The 18357-nt window shown below is 46.4% G+C and overlaps 1 protein-coding gene across 1 annotated transcript in view; it reads left to right on the forward strand.

Annotated features, from left to right (window-relative positions):
* sema5a (sema domain, seven thrombospondin repeats (type 1 and type 1-like), transmembrane domain (TM) and short cytoplasmic domain, (semaphorin) 5A) overlaps positions 1-18357 on the forward strand; it is a 251957-nt gene that overhangs the window by 158095 nt on the left and 75505 nt on the right. Inside the window, exon 12 of the mRNA XM_078538724.1 lies at positions 1679-1796. Within this exon, the coding sequence (XP_078394850.1) occupies positions 1679-1796 (118 nt within the window). The remainder of the gene's footprint in view (positions 1-1678; positions 1797-18357) is intronic.

Genomic DNA, 18357 nt, shown 5'->3' on the forward strand with positions numbered 1-18357 from the left:
ACTGTGGCTACAAAAACAGGTCAGAGGCTAGGAACCATGCGAAGAGTAACTCACCTCCTGACTCCCCAAAGCCTGTCCACCATCTACAAGGCAAAGTCAGGCGTGTGATGGAATACTCCCCACTTGCCTGGATGAGTGCAGCTCCTACAGCACTGAAGAAGCTGGGCACCGTCCAGGACAAAGCAGCCCTCTTGATTGGCACCCCATCCACAAACATTAACTCCCTTCGCCACCGATGCACAGTAGCAGCAGTGTGCATTACCTACAAGATGCACTGCAGGAACTCACCAAGGCTCCTTCGACATCACCTTCCAAACGCACGACCACTACCACCTAGAAGGACAAGGGCAGCAGATAGATGGGAACACCACCACCTGGAGGTTCCCCTCCAAGCCATTCACCATCCTGACTTGGAAATATATCGCCGTTACTTCACTGTCGCTGGGTCAAAATCCTAGAACTCCCTTCCTAACAGCACTGTGGGTGCACCTACACTACATGGACTGCAGTGGTTTAAGAAGGCAGCTCACCACCACCTTCTCAAGGGCAACTATGGATATGCAATAAATGCTGGCCAGCCAGCAAACTTCACATCCCCAATAAAAAAAAAAATCTCTCCTCATGCGACAAACCTGCTATCTTGCCATTGCTTCACTCAAAGAGTTGTGAATCTCTGGAATTCTCTGCCCCCGCTGTGGATGCTCCATCATTGAATACATTTAAGGCTGGATAGACCGATTTCTGTTCTCCCAGGGAATCAAGGGACATGGGGGACAGGCAGGAAAGTGGAATTGAAGCCCAAGATCAGCCATGATTGGGTAAATGGTGGTTCAGGCTTATTGGGCCACATGGTCTACTCTTGCTCCTATTTGTTGTGTTCTTGCATTCCATGCACTTCCAATGTGCAAAGATGTCATAAAATTTTTATCTCAAAATGTTTTATTTTGTATGTCCCCAAAGCTACAATTCCCTTCAAGTTTAACCTTGAATTGCATTAAATATTGCCAATAACACTCCATTCTTCATGCGCACCCATCCATCATTGATCCAGTGATCGCCTACCATCATTGTTGACCATTGAGGTTTATGTACTGATTTAATTCGGACATTTTTGTTTCATGAAAAGGTATTTAAAAATATTCTGGCTGGGTTTCCCTAAACTCGCGGAGGAATTGCTGCCTGCCACCACAATCTGTCCATCCAGATTTCTCTCTTGGGCTTTATTAACTATGCAGCACAGGCTCCTGGCTGGTGCGGGGGATTCAGTGGAGGTCACAAGAAGGCACAGCCCCTGTGTAAATGCTGGGATTGGGTCCCTGGGGATACTCGGGATCAATTTGTTTCATTACAATAAACCATTATCAAAAATAAACATAAAGATTTGCAGTGTGTATCATTCTCACTGATCATAAATCTAACTTTTAGCCTTTTTCACTGTGTTGACAGCTATGAAAATAGATTAAACTCGGAAAGATTCTCATGGACTGTTTTGGTCTCAAATTGTTGACCTCATGACTTCCAAAGAACAGAAGACACAATTAATTTCTTGCTGATCCAAATGTACACATGCATACACAAATAATAAAAGTTGCACATATATACTATGATGTACTTTTCAACTGTATGCGTGGGTCAAAGCTGAAAGTTAAAAGTTGACCTCTTTATCCTGTGCCTACAGTTCATGCGTAGGAGCTCGAGACCCTTACTGTGGCTGGGATTTGGTCTTAAAGAAATGTACGACATTAGAAGAGAGCATGAGTATGACCCAGTGGGAGCAAGAAATCAGTTTGTGTCCAGTGAGTATGTTCATTCACAAAATTACCTCATCCTTTCAAAGCTTCAAATTTTTGTGGTAAAATGATTAGTTGAATTGCTGTTAGAAAAATTGTTGTGTTGCTTATTTTCTATTGTTCTTTAGTTCTCCACTAAAGATTTATACCAGTGGTTAATGTGGAGAAATATAATGTGCTGGAACCGCTCACCTGGCTTGTTTTCTTCTCTTGCCCCTCCTCTCCTGAGTGTAATGATTAAAGAGGGTGCCGAGTTCAGCGCTTAACTTACCTAAGTGTCCATTTTGTATTTGTGAGGCGAGGCAGTCAGTTACTGTAGACTACTTAACTATAGAGAGCTTCACAGCCAAGCATATCCTCATCCAACATCCTCACTTGTACACTTCCCAGCTGATTTTTTTTCCCCTTGTGGTTACGTTCTCCACTGGTGGAGGGACGGGATGTGACTTTTGCCCACTGCCCTGACCCCACTATGATCCTGACCTATCTGTTACGTCAGAGCTTATTATTAATGGAAGGCAGCCCCAGCTGAATCTTTGCCATGCTGAAGGAGTCTGCAGCTGCCAACCAGGGAAGTGTGGTGACTGCTGCTGCAATGCAAGAGAGAGAGGACCTCCAAGGATTTTCTATGAGATTTAGTTGAGGCCTGTTAAGAGCGAGTGATTGGGGCAGAAGAGAGGGGGAGGTCCCTTCTCTGCAAAAAGAGCTTCAGTAGGCTTTCTGTTGCTGCCCAAGGATGTACCATCATCCCACTCCTGGTAGTAATGGGGGTGGCAGTATGTTAAGGTAGAAATCATTGAAATCAACTGGCTTCCTGGATTCTGTACCTCCATTATCTTTTAAATGCAGCAGGGTAGTCAATGGTTGGGTGGTGAGGTTCCCTATGGAGTGGAGTGGGGGAGAAGAAAAAATTTCAGTGGCGTTCTGAGGAGAATCTTTGTGGTATGTGTTGCTAGGTGTCAGATTTTTTTTAATTCAGCCTAGGGATGTGGGCGTCACTGGCTAGTCCAGCATTTATTACCCATCCCTAATTGCCCTTGGGAAGGTGATGGTGAGCTGCATTTGCTCAATGGATCATTTGAGGAAGCCACATTTAAAATAAAACTTGCATTAATATAGCGCCTTTCACAACCACAAGACGTCCCAAAATGCTTTACAACCAATGAAGTACTTTTGAATGTTGCAATGTAGGAAACATGTCAGTCAATTTGTACTTAGTAAGGCCCACAAAGTTTCTGTTTTTTGTGATGTTGAATGAGGGTTAAATATTGGCTAGGACATGGGGAATAAACTCCCCAATCTTATTCAAAATAGAGCCATAGGATATTTTATGTCCATCTGAGAAAGCAGAGTGGGCCTCAGTTTAATGTCTCATCCAAAGGACAGCACCTTTGACAGGACAGTGCAGCACACCTTCAGTGCTGAACTAGAGTGTCAGCCTAGATTTTTGTACTCAAGTCCTGGAGTGAGACTTGAACCTGCAGCCTTCTGATTCAAGCAAGAGTGTAACCAATTGAGCCACAGCTGACATACACACACTGTTGCTTTTAGTTTAAACTAAATAAACCAATGACCAGGCAGTACAATTGAAGCAGTTTTTTTTATTGTTTAATGTGATGTAGGTGTTACTGGCAAGGGCAGCATTTGTTGCTCATCCCCAATTGCCGCTGAACTGAGTGGCTTGCTAGGCCATTTCCGAGGGTATTTAAGAGTCAACCACGTTGCTGTGGGTCTGGAGTCGCATATAGGCCAGCTCAGTAAGGACAGCAGATTTCCTTCTCTAGAGGACACTAGTGAAGCAGATGGGTTCTCACCATAATAGTTTCACAGTCACCATTACTGTGACTACCTTTCAGTTTCAGATTCAGTTGATTGAATTTAAACTCCACCAGCTGCCACGATGGGATTCAGACCCATGCCCCCAGAGCATTAACCTGGGTCTTTGGGTTGCTAGTCCAGTGACATTCCCACTGTGCCACCATACTTGACTGACAGACATTTGAAGCGGAGGAAGGAACAGGGTTATGGTTAGAAACCAGTGCAGTGGGAGCAGGTTTCTTATATCATTCTATGGTACTGATTTCCAGTAATTGATAGGCTTCCATTCTTTCAAAATGCGAAAAAGCTTTGTTTACATGATAAGATTGCTTAAGAGCAAGAGGATAGGGTACTTTGGGATCGCTTTTACTTTGCTTCTGGAAATGATTTCCCAACCAGTAGCATGGTTTCTTGGAGCTCTGGATTTCCGGAGTAGCGCACAGGTTGCCCATATAGCTCGCCCACCACCCTGTGGTGCCTGCTCCATGGTTCCTCGACTAGGAAGTAATTGTGATGCTCAGAGGCCTGATTAAGGCTTTCACGTAGGCAGGAAAATTAATATTTTATAAAACTATCAAAGTTGTTTCAAGTCTGTTAGAAGAAAAATATTGAACAAAAATTACTCCCTCTAGGTGTTCCTTGTCCTCCAATAATATATGAAAAAAATGTAATACTTGTATTTAACTCAGCCACCAGTAAGTGACATTGTGGAAGTATAAAATTATAGAGATGCTCACAACACGGCCCTGTGTCCTACTACCATCCTTTCTAAGTTGAGCAGTATGCAGAATGAATGCAATAAGACTAGAAAAGAAATGGGCAGATTAAAATGAGAAGCAGCTGAGCTAAGTTTCCAAACTTAATTGTGCGATTTTGTGTCTACTGCTTTTGAAAGGGGTTCTGCTGGTTTGTCTTGCAAATAAAATAAAGAAGCAACATAGTGACGCTATCCTGATTGTATCTGGCGATACACAGTTTTAAAACAAAAAATTGAGTAAGTTTTGTATTTATCAAAGTGTCTGTGCTGGGTGGGGTGGAGGTGGAGTGATGGAATGCAATACATATTTTCCAAGTTTGTCACCCGGTGTCAGTATGATTATGAACTGAAGGGGAAACTGAAGTTGGGGAAGAGATTGGCAATGGGAAACCAGACATGAGAGGTGGAATTTTGTCAGTGGTGTGTCGTTCCTGACGGCGGAATTGCGCTCTTGCTTTTTCCCCTTTCCCTTGTGATTACAATTAAAATTTAAAGTGCTGGCGGCCTGCATGCATGTGATTCTGCGGTGGGGGTTGCTTTCCAGCGATGAAACCCATGGTCAGCTGACAGTGCTGCAACTACGGGTCGGCAATAAAACAATTTCTTGGTCAAGCAGTCAGGCTCTTCATCACCGTCAAAACTTTCCTGTCCAACTTCATTGCCCTTAACATAAGACTTGAGAGCACAAAGGTGACATGGGTGTTTTCAACATAAATTTCACTTATAAATATTTCACATTATATCAGTTTCACTTTATTCACGTGTGCATCATTGTTATTTGTTGAGACTGGCTCAGTCAGAGAGCTAAATGTATTGACACACCTCATGGTTGGCATGCATTGATAGTTACAAGGGAGTTAGGGACATTTCCTTTATTGTGGAAGAAACAATATTGTGTTGTTGCATTCACTCTTTATTGAATGCTCATGTTAGCGTCCAGTGTTGTACTCGCCACTCAGTGGGACATGGCTGAACTTGCAGGCTCAGCTGGCCCTCCCTTCTATGTATTGTAAAGGACATTGTTTGAGATCACTCAATGGGGATAATTGAAATGTTGGAGGTGAACTCGAAGCCCTGTAAGGACTCTGCCAGCCAACACCCTGAGATGGACCCACATTTGGGCAGTGCTGACACTACCCTTTAGGCCCCTCATTTTTTACCTTGCATGTTCCCACCCAGGACAACAGGCCCTTTCCATTTGACTCCACCATGCTTCAACTCCACCCTCTGTCCTCCCTTGGATCCTTCTTCCACTCCTCTAAGCCTCCGACTCCACTCCACACCCTCCTAACTCCTGACCATTGATTCAACCTTGCCAGTCCTGAGCCTCCATGCAAACTGCTAATCTCCTGCTCCCCTTCCTGATGGTGTAGAGTTCAACAAGGAAAACCCCTGACCTTAAACACAACTGCACAATGCCAACAGGTGCATGCCATCTTCAAACGAACGTGAACTGGGTGCCACAAGATTCTCTGTGGTGCTGACTTAGCCTTGAAGGTAGGACATAATTAAAATAAGTTTAACGCTAATGAGTATTCATGACATGCTATGGTATTACAAGTGCGAACCCACCACAGGCAAGCATGAGGCCCGACATGCCGCTGGCTTTATCTCTGCATCTCAACCATGTTGGGAAATCGAGATTTTGTATCCCGCCTAATTAAGTCACTACAGATATCACGTTATCACTCTTGATGGCTCCATAAAATTTCCCCCAAGAGGAACTTTGGTTCCATCAGTAGCTCAGTGAAATGGTTTTGATAGCTAAATAATGTTCTAGACTTCCTTGATAGCCACTTTGAGGGAAGCATCCCATGGCCTAATAGCCCTCTGTTCAAAGACTTTCTTTCTCCCTTCCCCCTTGGTATTTCCATTGAGAACCCTCTTGTTCCACATTCATCCACCAGTGGAAATCTTTCACCCTTTACCCACAGTGAAACGCCAAATTATCCCTCATCCTTTTACTGATTGTTCTTCCCTTGGTGTCACTGCCACTTACCATGTAGCTGCTGCATGCAGCTCTGCAGGAGCTGCTTAACCCCATGTCCACCTATTTTACAGTCTCCCTCTCTTTCACTTGCCCTAGTTCATTCCTTAGTCTCCCTCTGTGCCTCTGACCTGGATTCATCCCCCATTCAGTAGATTGTCGGGCAATCCTCAGGAATGTCAACCCTAACTGTCAATAGGAAACATTCTCAGGTCATTTATAATACAGGAGTATACTTAGCACAGCTCCCTTAACTTAGCCCCAACAGTATGTTTCAGCTCCAACGTCAGAAAATCATGCCCCTAGTGCAACTTCTTCCATTTCCCACATCAGTCCCCTGCTGCCTCTCTGAAGGAGATTGGCAATTAGTGGCAAATTAGGAACAGATTTATCTTTTATGGTCACACCCGTGAGGAACAGGATTTAGCCATTCTGATTCATTGTACTTTCCATAAAAATTGGGCAGCATGATAGTGTTTATCACAACATGAACTTCCCCAGATGGACAAAAGTCAGCACTGTTTTTGAAGCATGTTGTTCAAGGAAATGATTCTGCTAACAGAGATTAGAACATATTCAAGACAATGTATATTCATTGTTATATCACAGAATCATACAATTGTTACAGCACTAGAGAAGGCTATTTGGCCCATCGTGTCTGTACTGGCTCTCCGAATGAGCAATTCACCCAGTACCATTACCTCGCCTTCTTTTCATAACCCAGTTAACTGTCTAATTCCCTTTTGAATGCCCCACCACATTCTCAGGCAATGCATTCCAAATCCTAACCATTCACTGCATGAAAATGTTTTTCTTCACGCCACTGCTTTGTTTGTTAATTGTTTTAAATCTGTGCCCTCTGGTTCTCGATCCTTTCATCGATGGGAACAGTTTTTCTCTATCTACCTTCTCCAGACCCCTGATAATTTTGAATACCTCCATTAAATCTCTTCTCAACCTTCTCTTCTCCAAGGAGAACTGACCCAACTTCTCCAGTCTGGCTTCATAACTGAAGTTCCTCATCCTGGAACCATTCTCAAGAATCTTTTCTGCAACCTCTCCACTGCCTTCACATCCTTCCTAAAGAACTGGACGCAATACTCCAGCTGAGGCCGAATCAGTGTTTTATGCAAGTTTAACAAAACTTCCTTGCTCTTATACTCTATGCCTCTATTAATAAAGCCTAGGATACTATATGTTTTATTAACTGCTCTCTCAACTTATCCTGCCATTTTTAATGACTTATGAACATGTACACTAAGGGCTATCTGCTCCTGAACCCACTTCAGAATTGTTTCTTTTACTTTATATTGTCTCTCTGTGTTCTTCCTACCAAACTTTGTACTTCTTTGCATTGAGCTTCATCTGCCATTACACCAACTTGTCTATGTCCTTTTGAAGTTCTACACTATCTTCTTCACAGTTCACAATCCTTCCAAGTTTTGTTTCATCTGCAAATTTTGAAATTGTGGCCTGTACACCAAGATCTAGGTCATTAATATATATCGGGAAGAGCAAGGACTGACCCCTGGGGAACTCCACTACAAACCTTCCTCCAATCTGAAAAACATTCATTAACTACTACTCTCTGTATCCTGTCACTCAGCCAATTTCATAACCAATTGATACTGTGCCTTTTATTCCATGAGCTGGCTTTCCTTAATTAACCTGCGACTGTATCTGTTAATTTTGTCCCAAGTTATTGTCTCTAGAAGTTTTCCCATCACCGAAGTTAAACTGATTGGTCTCTAGTTGCTCGGTTTATCTTTGCACCCTTTTTTGAACAAGGGTGTAACATTTACATTCTCCAGTCCTCTGGCATCACTCCTGAGTCTAAGGAAGATTGGAAAATTATGGCCAGTACCTCCACTCTCAATTCCCACAGTATCCTTGGATGCATCTCATCTGATCCTAGTGTCTTATCAACTTTAAGTAAGCTGGCCTATCTAATATCTCTTCCTTATCAATTTTAAACTCTTCTCGTGTATTAATTACCTCCTCTTTCACTGTGACCTGAGTAGCATCTTCCTCTTTGGTAAAGACAGATGTACAGTATTCATTTAATACCTCAGCCATGCTCCCTGCCTCCATGTGTATATCCCCATTTTGGTCCCTAATCGGCCCCACTCCTCCCTTTACCACCCTTTTACCATTTATATGCCTACAAAAGGCTTTGGGTTTCCCTGTTATGTTAGTTGCCAGTCTGTTTTCATACTCTCTGTTTGCTTCTCTCATTTGCCTTTTCACTTCCCCTCTGAACTTCCTATATTCAGCCTGGTTCTTCATTGTATTATCCACCTGCCATCTGTCATAAGCACATTTTTTGTTTTTTATCTTATTCCCTATCTCTTTTGCTATCTAGAGAGCTCTGGATTTGTTTTCCCCACCTTTCCCCTTTGAGGGAATAAACCATGACTGTGTCCAAACAACTCTCCTTTGAAGGTAGCCCATTGTTCAGTTACCGTTTTTCTGCCAACCTTTTGATTCCAATTTATTCAGCCCAGATCCATTCTTACCCCATTGAAGTTGGCTTCCCCCCAGTTAATTATTTGTACTGTGGATTGTTCTTTGTCCTTTTCCATTTCCAACGTAAACCTTATGATGCATAAAGGAGCGTACCTCATGAAGCATTGTAGCAAACAGGCTGATTATATGAGGAGAAATTCTGATAAACTTATTCACGTCACTGTCACAATGCAGTTAAATCTCAGGTTTTATTTTCATAGAAGTGCCGTGCTCAGTTTGTTGTCTTGTGGATATAGTTGCTTTGGCCAATTAGGCTAATTTTTTGAGGCTCTGCTCCCAGTGTGGAGCCCCCCCTGCATGGAGGCATGGGGTGCAGAATTAGGCATGAAGTTTTGTTGCCCAGATAGAGGCATTTCACATTTAGTGACTAAATCTTTTTCAATGTCTTTTGAGGCCATCACTACCTCATTATCAACGGGAATCGCCCAGTACATGCTATCTGAGGAGAGAGATTGAAATTTTCCGAATTATTATTCCTGTTGCATGCAGTGCACTGATCACAGCCATTTCAAATGGGCTTTAAATGCCTGCAGATTTTTACTTATCAGAAATTGGCCCCTTAAAGCTGCACTGTTAACATATTTTTGTATTCGCACATTTCTTAGCTATGGAGATCGCTTTCAATTCTCTCCTCTTATTTGACTTAATAGTAAAGGATAAAGGGGAACAAGGAAAATAAACCAGAAATATCAGGTGGCAATCTGGATGGTTTGGCCACCCCTACCAATTTGCCACTAACTATCTCCAGACGCAGGCACAGCTACCTGGCAGTCACTGAGAAGCATTAACTCTACAGGTTTAGGCTCATCAGGGAAACAGTCATAGAGCTGTGCCAAAGAGGCCTGATGCTGATCTGGACCATATCAGTGGCAGGTGATCACAGTCTTCAACTTTTATGTTTTGACTCCTTCCTGGTTAGCAATGGGGCCATGAGGCACTTTTAGCTTGTTTGCTGGCACAGCTCTAACAAACAAATGACTGGTGCATTTTTCAGCAGGTTCCACTCCATTGATATGCACCATCACAGTACCAACAACACAGTATTATATGAGCGCAGGCAGCAGATGCCTTATAGTACAGATCTGCTGGGTTCTCTGACATAATCATTTTTAAAAATTCATTCATGGGATGTGGGCTTCGCTGGCTGGGCCAGCATTTTATTGCCCATCCCTAGTTGCCCTTGAGAAGGTGGTGGTGAGCTGCCTTCTTGAACCACTGCAGTCCATGTGGTGTAGGTACATCCACAGTGCTGTTAGTAAGGGATTTCCAGGATTTTGACCCAGCGACAGTGAAGGAACGGCGATATATTTCCAAGTCAGGATGGTGAGTGACTTGGACGGAAACATCCAGGTGGTGGTGTTCCCATCTATCTGCTGCCCTTGCCCTTCTACATGGTAGTGGTCGTGCGTTTGGAAGGTGCTGTCGAAGGAGCCTTGGTGAATTCCTGCAATGCATCTTGTAGATGGTACACACTGCTGCTACTGTGTGTTGGTGCTGGAGGGAACGAATGTTTGTGGATGTTTCAAGTGGACTGTTTTGTCCTGGACGGTGTCGAGCTTCTTGAGTGTTGTGGGAGCTGCACTCATCCAGGTAAGTGGAGAGTATTCCATGACACTCCTGAATTGTGCCTTGTAGATGGTGGACAGGCTTTGGGGAGTTAGGAGGTAGGTTACTCGTCACAGGATTCCTAGCCTCTGACCTGCTCTTGTAGCCACAGTATTTATATGGCTAGTCCAGTTCAGTTTCTGGTCAATGGTAACCCCCAGGATGTTGATAATGGGGGATTCAGTGATTGTAATGCCATTGAACATCAAGGGGCGATGGTTGGATTCTCTCTTGTTGGAGGTAGTCTATGCCTGGCACTTGTGTGGCGTGAATGTTACTTGCCACTTGCCAGCTTAAGTCAGGATATTGTCCAGGACTTGCTGCATTTGGACATGGACTGCTTCAGTATCTGAGGAGTTGCGAATGGTGCTGAACATTGTGCAATCATCAGCGAACATCCCCACTTCTGACCTTATGATGGAAGGAAGGTCATTGATAGATGCCAGTGTTGTAGCTGTACTGGAACAGTTTGGCTAGGGGCATAGCAAGTTCTGGAGCACAAGTCTTCAGTACTATTGCCAGAATATTGTCAGGGCCCATAGCCTTTGCCCTATCTAGTGCCTTCAGCCATTTCTTGATATCACGTGGAGTGAATCGAATTGGCTGAAGACTGGCATCTGTGATGCTGGGGTCCTCTGAAGGAGGCCAAGATGGATCATCCACTCCGCACTTCTGGCTGAAGACTGTAGCAAATACTTCAGCCTTATCTTTTGCACTGATGTGCTGGGCTCCTCCATCATTGAGGATGGGGATATTTGTGGAGCCTCCTCTTCCAGTGAGTTGCTTAATTGTCCACCACCATTCACGACTGGATGTGGCAGGACTGCAGAGCTTAGGTCTGATCTGTTGGTTGTGGGGTTGCTTAGCTCTGTCTAGCACTTGCTGCTTACGCTGCTTGGCACACAAATAGTCCTGTGTTATAGCTTCACCAGGTTGACACCTCATTTGTAGGTACGCCTGGTGCTGCTCCTGGCATGCCCTCCTGCACTCTTCATTTAACCACCGTTGACCCCCTGGCTTGATGGTCATGATAGAGTGGGGGATATGCTGGGCCATGAGGTTACAGATTGTGTTCGAGTGGGTGGGTGTAGTGTCGATATAGAAAAGAATAATGGGGGAGGAGGAGGCATTGAAGACCAGCCCAGAATTCAGACACAGGTTAAGAGCAATAGCTGAAAAAGCACCAGTGCAGAATCAAATGCACAACAGGGATACTGTACTTTTAGCTAAGGCATTCTCCCAAACACACAGAATGGCAAACGTAACAGAAAAGTCCTTTAACACTTGTCTGTACTTCTGACATTGTGATCAATGGGACAATTTACTGTGCTGCTGCTTTAATGCCTACAATTAACTCTCTGGACAATATACAAGTACAGTGCATCCACTTTATTATCTTACTTTGTGCTCTATATGAGTGATGTTAGAGTATTAACTCACACTGCTTTCCCTTAGTGTTGGTGTGATATGTTCACCTTCTACCTCCTGAACTGTGATTTATTCTAAACATTACCCCTGTGGAAGCAGTGAGTCTACTGTCAGACTGCTAAGTTTCAGTACGAGCAACAGAATGACCTGCAACTAATTCAGCCAACGAAAAACTTGCATTTCTATAGCAGCTTCGATATTCAGAAGTATCTCCAGGTATTTCACAGAAACATAATCAGCCAGAAGTAGCCACCAAGACAAAGAAGGAGATAACGGCCGGGAATTTCCGCACCCAATCGGGATGGGTTTGTCCGGTGGCGAGATCGGAAAATCTCGTGAGAAGGCCTTAAGCATGCTTCCCAGCTAAGTAAATCCGGGAAGCGATTGTCCCCACCTCTCCCCCCCGTCATTGGCAGGCCGCATTTTGGGATGTCAGATACTAATACATTTGCATATCATTGTTGTGGCCACATGCCGGAATTAACCCACCCCTGCCCCAAGTCGAATTTAAATCCCATGCTGCCATGATTTACAATTGCCTTTCAAAGGCGTGCACATGGCAACCTGAGCTTTGAGGGGAACTTGGAGGTGAGTACACACAACTTAGCGCAGCACTGGCGAGGATCCCAATGCAAGGAACTGGATCTGCGGATTCGGCTGGGGGTGGGGGCATTCACAGGCGAGTCTCCACAGCAGCGGCTTCTTCGTGGTGCTGGGGCAAGAGCAACAGTGCTGGAGAGAAGGGAACCTCAGGGCAACAGTGCTGGAGAGAAGGGAACCTCAGGGCAACAGTGCTGGAGAGAAGGGAACCTCAGGGCAACAGTGTCAGAGAGAAGGGAACCTCAGGGCAACAGTGTCAGAGAGAAGGGAACCTCGGGGCAAGGGCAACAGTGCGGTGGGGGTGGGGATGTCATGGCAGCACAGACTGAAGGTTGCACATGACCAAATGCTGGGGGTTGGGGGGTTGGTGGTGGCGGGGAAGAAAATGGCAGGCAAATGGAAAAACATATCAAAGATGAGCACTCTTCCACAACTGAGACCGTCTAGCTTGAGCTCAGTTGACATGTTTGGAGTCAGGCTAGCCAAGCAATTGTGTCCACTCGAGCAGCACTAATTTTTGACAATGCCAGTGATTGCTCCTCTACTTTTAACCCCTCATTGCAGACTTCAAACTTGAATGAGTGCTGTGGTGCTGTAGAACCATTGGGCAACTGGGCAAGCTTGATGATCTCCTTGGGAAAGGCGGCCATGGAACACTGAGGGAGGGGTCGCTCCTAGTCCCTTGCATTATGTTTAAGTTGACATTGATAAGTTACCCTCATGGCCCAAACAAGCTGCGAAGCCACGGAGTGCCGGTTAGGACAATGCCTGCGCCTGAGATGAGAGTTCAGGATGCAGTCGAGTGGCCGAAGCTGTCTCCACTTGGTCATGTGGTGTGGGGCGGTGCTGGGTGGGGTTTTGGTCAACCATCATGCGCACAAAACGCTGGGCATCTATGTGGCAGCCAGGACTCTCCGGCATGCGTCAAGGGGCCTGGAGAGGCAGCTGCAGGCAATGACTTGATGAAGAGTCGTCCTTAGGAGACAATTGCTGACCCTTGCATCTCTTTCTTTGATACAGCAGTGAGGAGACCATCAGGAAGATGGAGCCTGGTGAGCTTGCTGTCTGCCTCATTGCTTATAGGCAGGAGAGAAGATGGAGAAGACTGTGACGGAAGCACCTGGCTGGGCCAAAGAGAGGATCAGAACCCTCAAGACAAAGGGGCGGCAGGGCGTCCTCCACACGCAGACGATAAATCCCAGAGAGCCGTCGTTCGTAGGCGCCTCACTAGACCCAGGGTCTACAAACGGCGCATGTGCTACCTTCAGATGAATAAGAACCAGTGTCGCCAATGACTACACATGTCAAGGAAACTGGTCACTCTCATATGCCACCCTCTGCAGGATTTAGTGCCACGGGGACTCGGAGGGCATCCACTGCCAGTGGCAGTGAAGGTGACCACTGTACTCAATTTCTACACCAGTGGCTCCTTCCAGGGCTCCACTGGGAGCTGTGTGGGATCTTCAAGCCTCCACCCACAAACGTATCCAGGAGGTCATGGACGCCATTTTTGCCAAGGCACACAACTTTGTCAACCTCGACAGAGATCAGACAAGCCAGGAAGCAAGAACACTGGGATTTGCTGAGATTTCCAGGTTCCCATAGGTGCAGGATGCCATCGACTGCACTCAAGTGGCTGTAAAATCTCCCTGACAACAAGCAGTCCAGTATGTGAACCACACAGACTCCCATTCTCTCAATGTTCAGCTGGTCTGCGACCATAACAAATGAATCATGCATGTTTGTGCAAGATAACCCGGAAGCGTCCACAACTCATACATCCTCAGCGAGTCTCAGATCCCTGACACCTTCCAGGGATAACACAGGCAGCAGGATTGGCTCCTTGGGGACAAAGACTACCCGCAAAGCATGTAGCTGATGATGCCCATGCGGCAGCCTCAGACTCCTGCTGAGAGAAGTTACAATAAGGCTCATGCTGCAACCAGGACTTTGGTAGCGCATACCATAGGCATCCGGTGGCTCGACAGATCTGCTGGAGCACTCCAGTACACTGCCCAGAGGGACTCATGCAGTATCGTGGCCTGCCGTGTGCTACCCAACCTGGCGATGCAAAGGGGGACATGGATGATGAGGAGATGGAGGAACTGCAAGTCTCTTCCGGTGAGAAGGAAGTCGAAGGGGATGAGGGTGATGAGCTCCTGAAAGGGGTGGATGCAGGCGATCAGACCATTACACTGGCCAAGCGAGGCAGGTGCACCCGTGAGGCCCTCATTGCAGCAAGATTCCAGGTGGATGATGATGAGATGCAGTGAGGACACTTTCAGGGCTTTCACATTGCATCTGGGAATGTCTGACAGCTGTCTGGCTGAGGCAGCACACTTACGCTCTGTGAAGCGGGTCATGTCAGGGAGATGCTGCTGAGATACAGCGGGCACATGGACTTTAAGACAACTTGATCCTTGGGTAGACTTAATCACCTGTTCCCCCTCAGCACCACACCTTCATGTATCAGGAATGCTGATGAGATGGGGGCGGTAGCCCCACCTCTGAGGTACTGAGAGCATATGGAGATAACCTTGGAACCCAGTGACGCTTGGGTACATGATTCGTGCAGCAAACACATGCCACATGGAGGTGCAGGCATCACTAATCTGGAGAGTGACTTTGAAACTGGACAGTCACTGTGCTCAGAAGGTTACACACTGCACGGGAAAGGCCCTGGACTGTGACACTTCTCTTCATTTTGTGAATGACATGAGCGCTGCTCATCATGCAAGGAGCCATAGATGAGGAGAGATTCTTGGGAGTGTATTTACAAGTCGACGTTACATACAAGTGATTAACACCCATGCCCATATTGTGCAAATACGTCGTCCTAACCCCCTCACTATGTCTCGGTGCTCCCCCGACATCCACAGTAAAGGTGGAGGCAGCCTGTTGACAGCTACACCCTGCCTGTGATGACCTTGGCGGGCGTCCTCCTGGAAGGTTGAGACCTGGAGGGCCCCGGCCTGCTTTCAGCGTCCTGCTGTGTGGCAATGCCATCCTCCTTGGCCTACAGAGCTGGAGCTGCTGGGGTCACTGGAAGATGGGATTCGGATGGGTCGATCACTCCAGGAGTCATCTGGGTGGATGGCCCAGGGCGTGCACCTGCTGATCCTCCTCCCTGTGGGTGCCCGAGGGTCCCTGGCTGGCTCCTTGAGAGGAAGAGGCAGCTGGAGTGAGCTCGAGATACCCCCCGCCTCGCGGTCACACTGTTGGATGCCAGCAAGTGCCTCTGCGATGGGGTGCAGCTCCTGCAGCAGTGCAGGACCGATGTCCTGGACCAAGGTTCCCACATCGGCCACCATAATATCAGTGTTGACCTCAGTGCATTGGCATGCCAGTGCTATCACCTCAGACTGAAGGTGGAAGGACTCCTCTGTTGTGCTTTTCAACCTGAGGAGTGCAGCAGATATACCTTCCTGATGTTCCCAAGCTTCCCTTTGCAGCTCCAGCAACTGTGACATGACCGAGTCCCGAGGCTCCTCATCTGGTGCAGACTCAGCAGATTCCTGGCCTCCAGCAGTCCTCTGAGTGCCAGCAACCTGGGATGTCCCTGCCTCCGCCTGCTGTGGATCAGACAGAACAATGTGTTCACCAGATTGTGACTCCAAGGCTACACTAGAACGAGGTCCCACCGAGGTGTGTGTCTCTGCGCTGGTGGAGGGTGTGGGCGAGGCTGTGATAGGACTTCAATATCAGTGTCTGCGGATTTCTCTTCCATGGTGTCCTTGGGGCTGGAGTCAAGGCCCTGGCTCATGGACCCCCTTGGCTGCTTCTCAGATGTGCCTGCGGAAGCAAGGGGAGATAATTAATACATGGCAGTGGCCTGTGAAAGAGGACACGTTACTCACGGCATGGCTGTCTGATGGATGTTTCACTGCTGGATCCTCACTTGGTTGGGAAGCACGGACCTCACCGTCAGTGCAGGAACGGTCCACATCCTCGATGACCAGCTCAATTCCCTCTTTTGCAGGGCGTTGGCACTGACCACCGCTGCTACTGCCTCCCACACTGGATTGGTAACCTTGCTTGCTGGTCTTTGCCCAGACTGGGGGAGTAGAGGACATTGAGGCTGGCCTCCACTGTGTCCAGTAGGCACTCGAGGGAGGCGTTGCAAAATTTGGGGGCATCATGTTTCCTCTCTTTGGCAGCCATCAGTTCCCAGCAGCTTCCTATCCCTTGGGCAGTGCTAGCTCTGAACAGGGGTGGCATTTAATATGGCGCCTGAATTACTGAAGGCCTGAAGTCACAGTGGGGTGGGCGAATCTGTTGCCGCCTCGCCAGTGACTCAACGTAAATCCTGTGCCTCTGATTCTTGTTAACAGTGTTCACATGTTAGGGGGAGAAACTCTGCCATTGCCATTGGCGGGTCAAACACTGATTTCCCCATCTGATATTGGACTTTGCTGATTTCAGGCAAAATCCTGGCCATTAAGTGTCACCAAAAGATAAGAGGTAGATATCTGAGGAGGATCTTTAAAATCAAGATGGAGGGGGGATGTAATTTAGGGAGGGAATTCCAGAGCATAAGGCCCAGATTACACAGCTGACCATGATGGGGTGAAGAGAGGGGCATGGATGAGATCCAGAGTTGAAGGAACACAGCTTTTGCAAGTTTAGGACTGGAACAAGTTGCAGGAATAGGGAATGGTGAGGCCAGGAGGGGATTTAAACACAAAGGTAAGAAATTTGAAGTGTTAGGGCAGCCGGTGCTAATGTTGTTCAGCAGAATAGCGGTGATGTGTGAACAGAACTTGATGCAGCGTAGGATGTGGACAGTGGAGGTTTGGATGAGGTGAAGCTGATGGAAGGTGGAAGATGGGAGGCTGAACAGGAGAGCATTGGAATAGTTGAGTTCATCGGTAATGAAAAGTATGGATGAGGGTTTCAGCAGCAGGTGAGCTGAGGCAGAGACTGAGTTGGGCAATGTTGCTGAATGTTAGAAGCAGGCGTACTTTGTGACGGAGAGACCATTGGGTTAGAGGCTCAGTCTGAGGTCAGGTAGGATGCCGAGATTGCAATCAGCCTGCTCAACATGACACAATGGCCAAGGAGGAAGATGAAATCAGAGCAATACTGTGGAATTTCTGGCAGGGCTGATGATGATGGCTTTTGTCTTCCTGGTGTTTATGTAGAGGAAATTGTAGTTCTTCCAGGATGGATATCGGACAAGCATTCTGACAACACAGAAACAATGGCAGGGTTAAGAATGATGGTGGAGAGGTAGTGCTGAGTGTTGATCTCTATCAGAGGGCTAGCAAAACACTGAATATTGAGTCCTGCAAGGAGATGAATATGACCTAATAGAGCTACTAAATATACTAAACAGAGTGGAAAGATAATCAGCGGCTTATTGATATAAGATAGAAAGAGATGGAAGCGTAGAGATGATTCAGTGAGTTTCCAGTGGGGAACCCATGCATGGGAAATGAGGTTGGGGATGGGACTTCAACATTGTAGCACTGCTGCTCTGGCTTGCGGTTCCTGTGAACACAAGGTCTGTGAATACAGCTCCACACACTCAGTATATGCTATTTAAAAATAAGTTTCGGAATAATGTCTGGAAGCATTTCTTCAAGCAAAGAATTTCAATGTCTGGGATTGTCTTCCGGTAAAATATTAGGATGATGGCAATAACATTTTTAATAGAAACATGAGTCAGATGGTTAAATGCTTTCCCTCCCCTGTAGTTTGTGATCCTTGTGCCAGATACAGATGTTGGTCAGGTACTGTAGATTGGTGATGTTAACCTGATTTCTCCTTTCATTTCAGTGGAGATCTTATTTAATAAACTAGGCTTAAAACGCATAGGACGGTTTGATTGGAATTAGCAAGCAGGG

This window comes from Cetorhinus maximus, chromosome 3, assembly GCF_964194155.1.
Source record: "Cetorhinus maximus chromosome 3, sCetMax3.hap1.1, whole genome shotgun sequence".
Classification (NCBI taxonomy): Eukaryota; Metazoa; Chordata; class Chondrichthyes; order Lamniformes; family Cetorhinidae; genus Cetorhinus; species Cetorhinus maximus.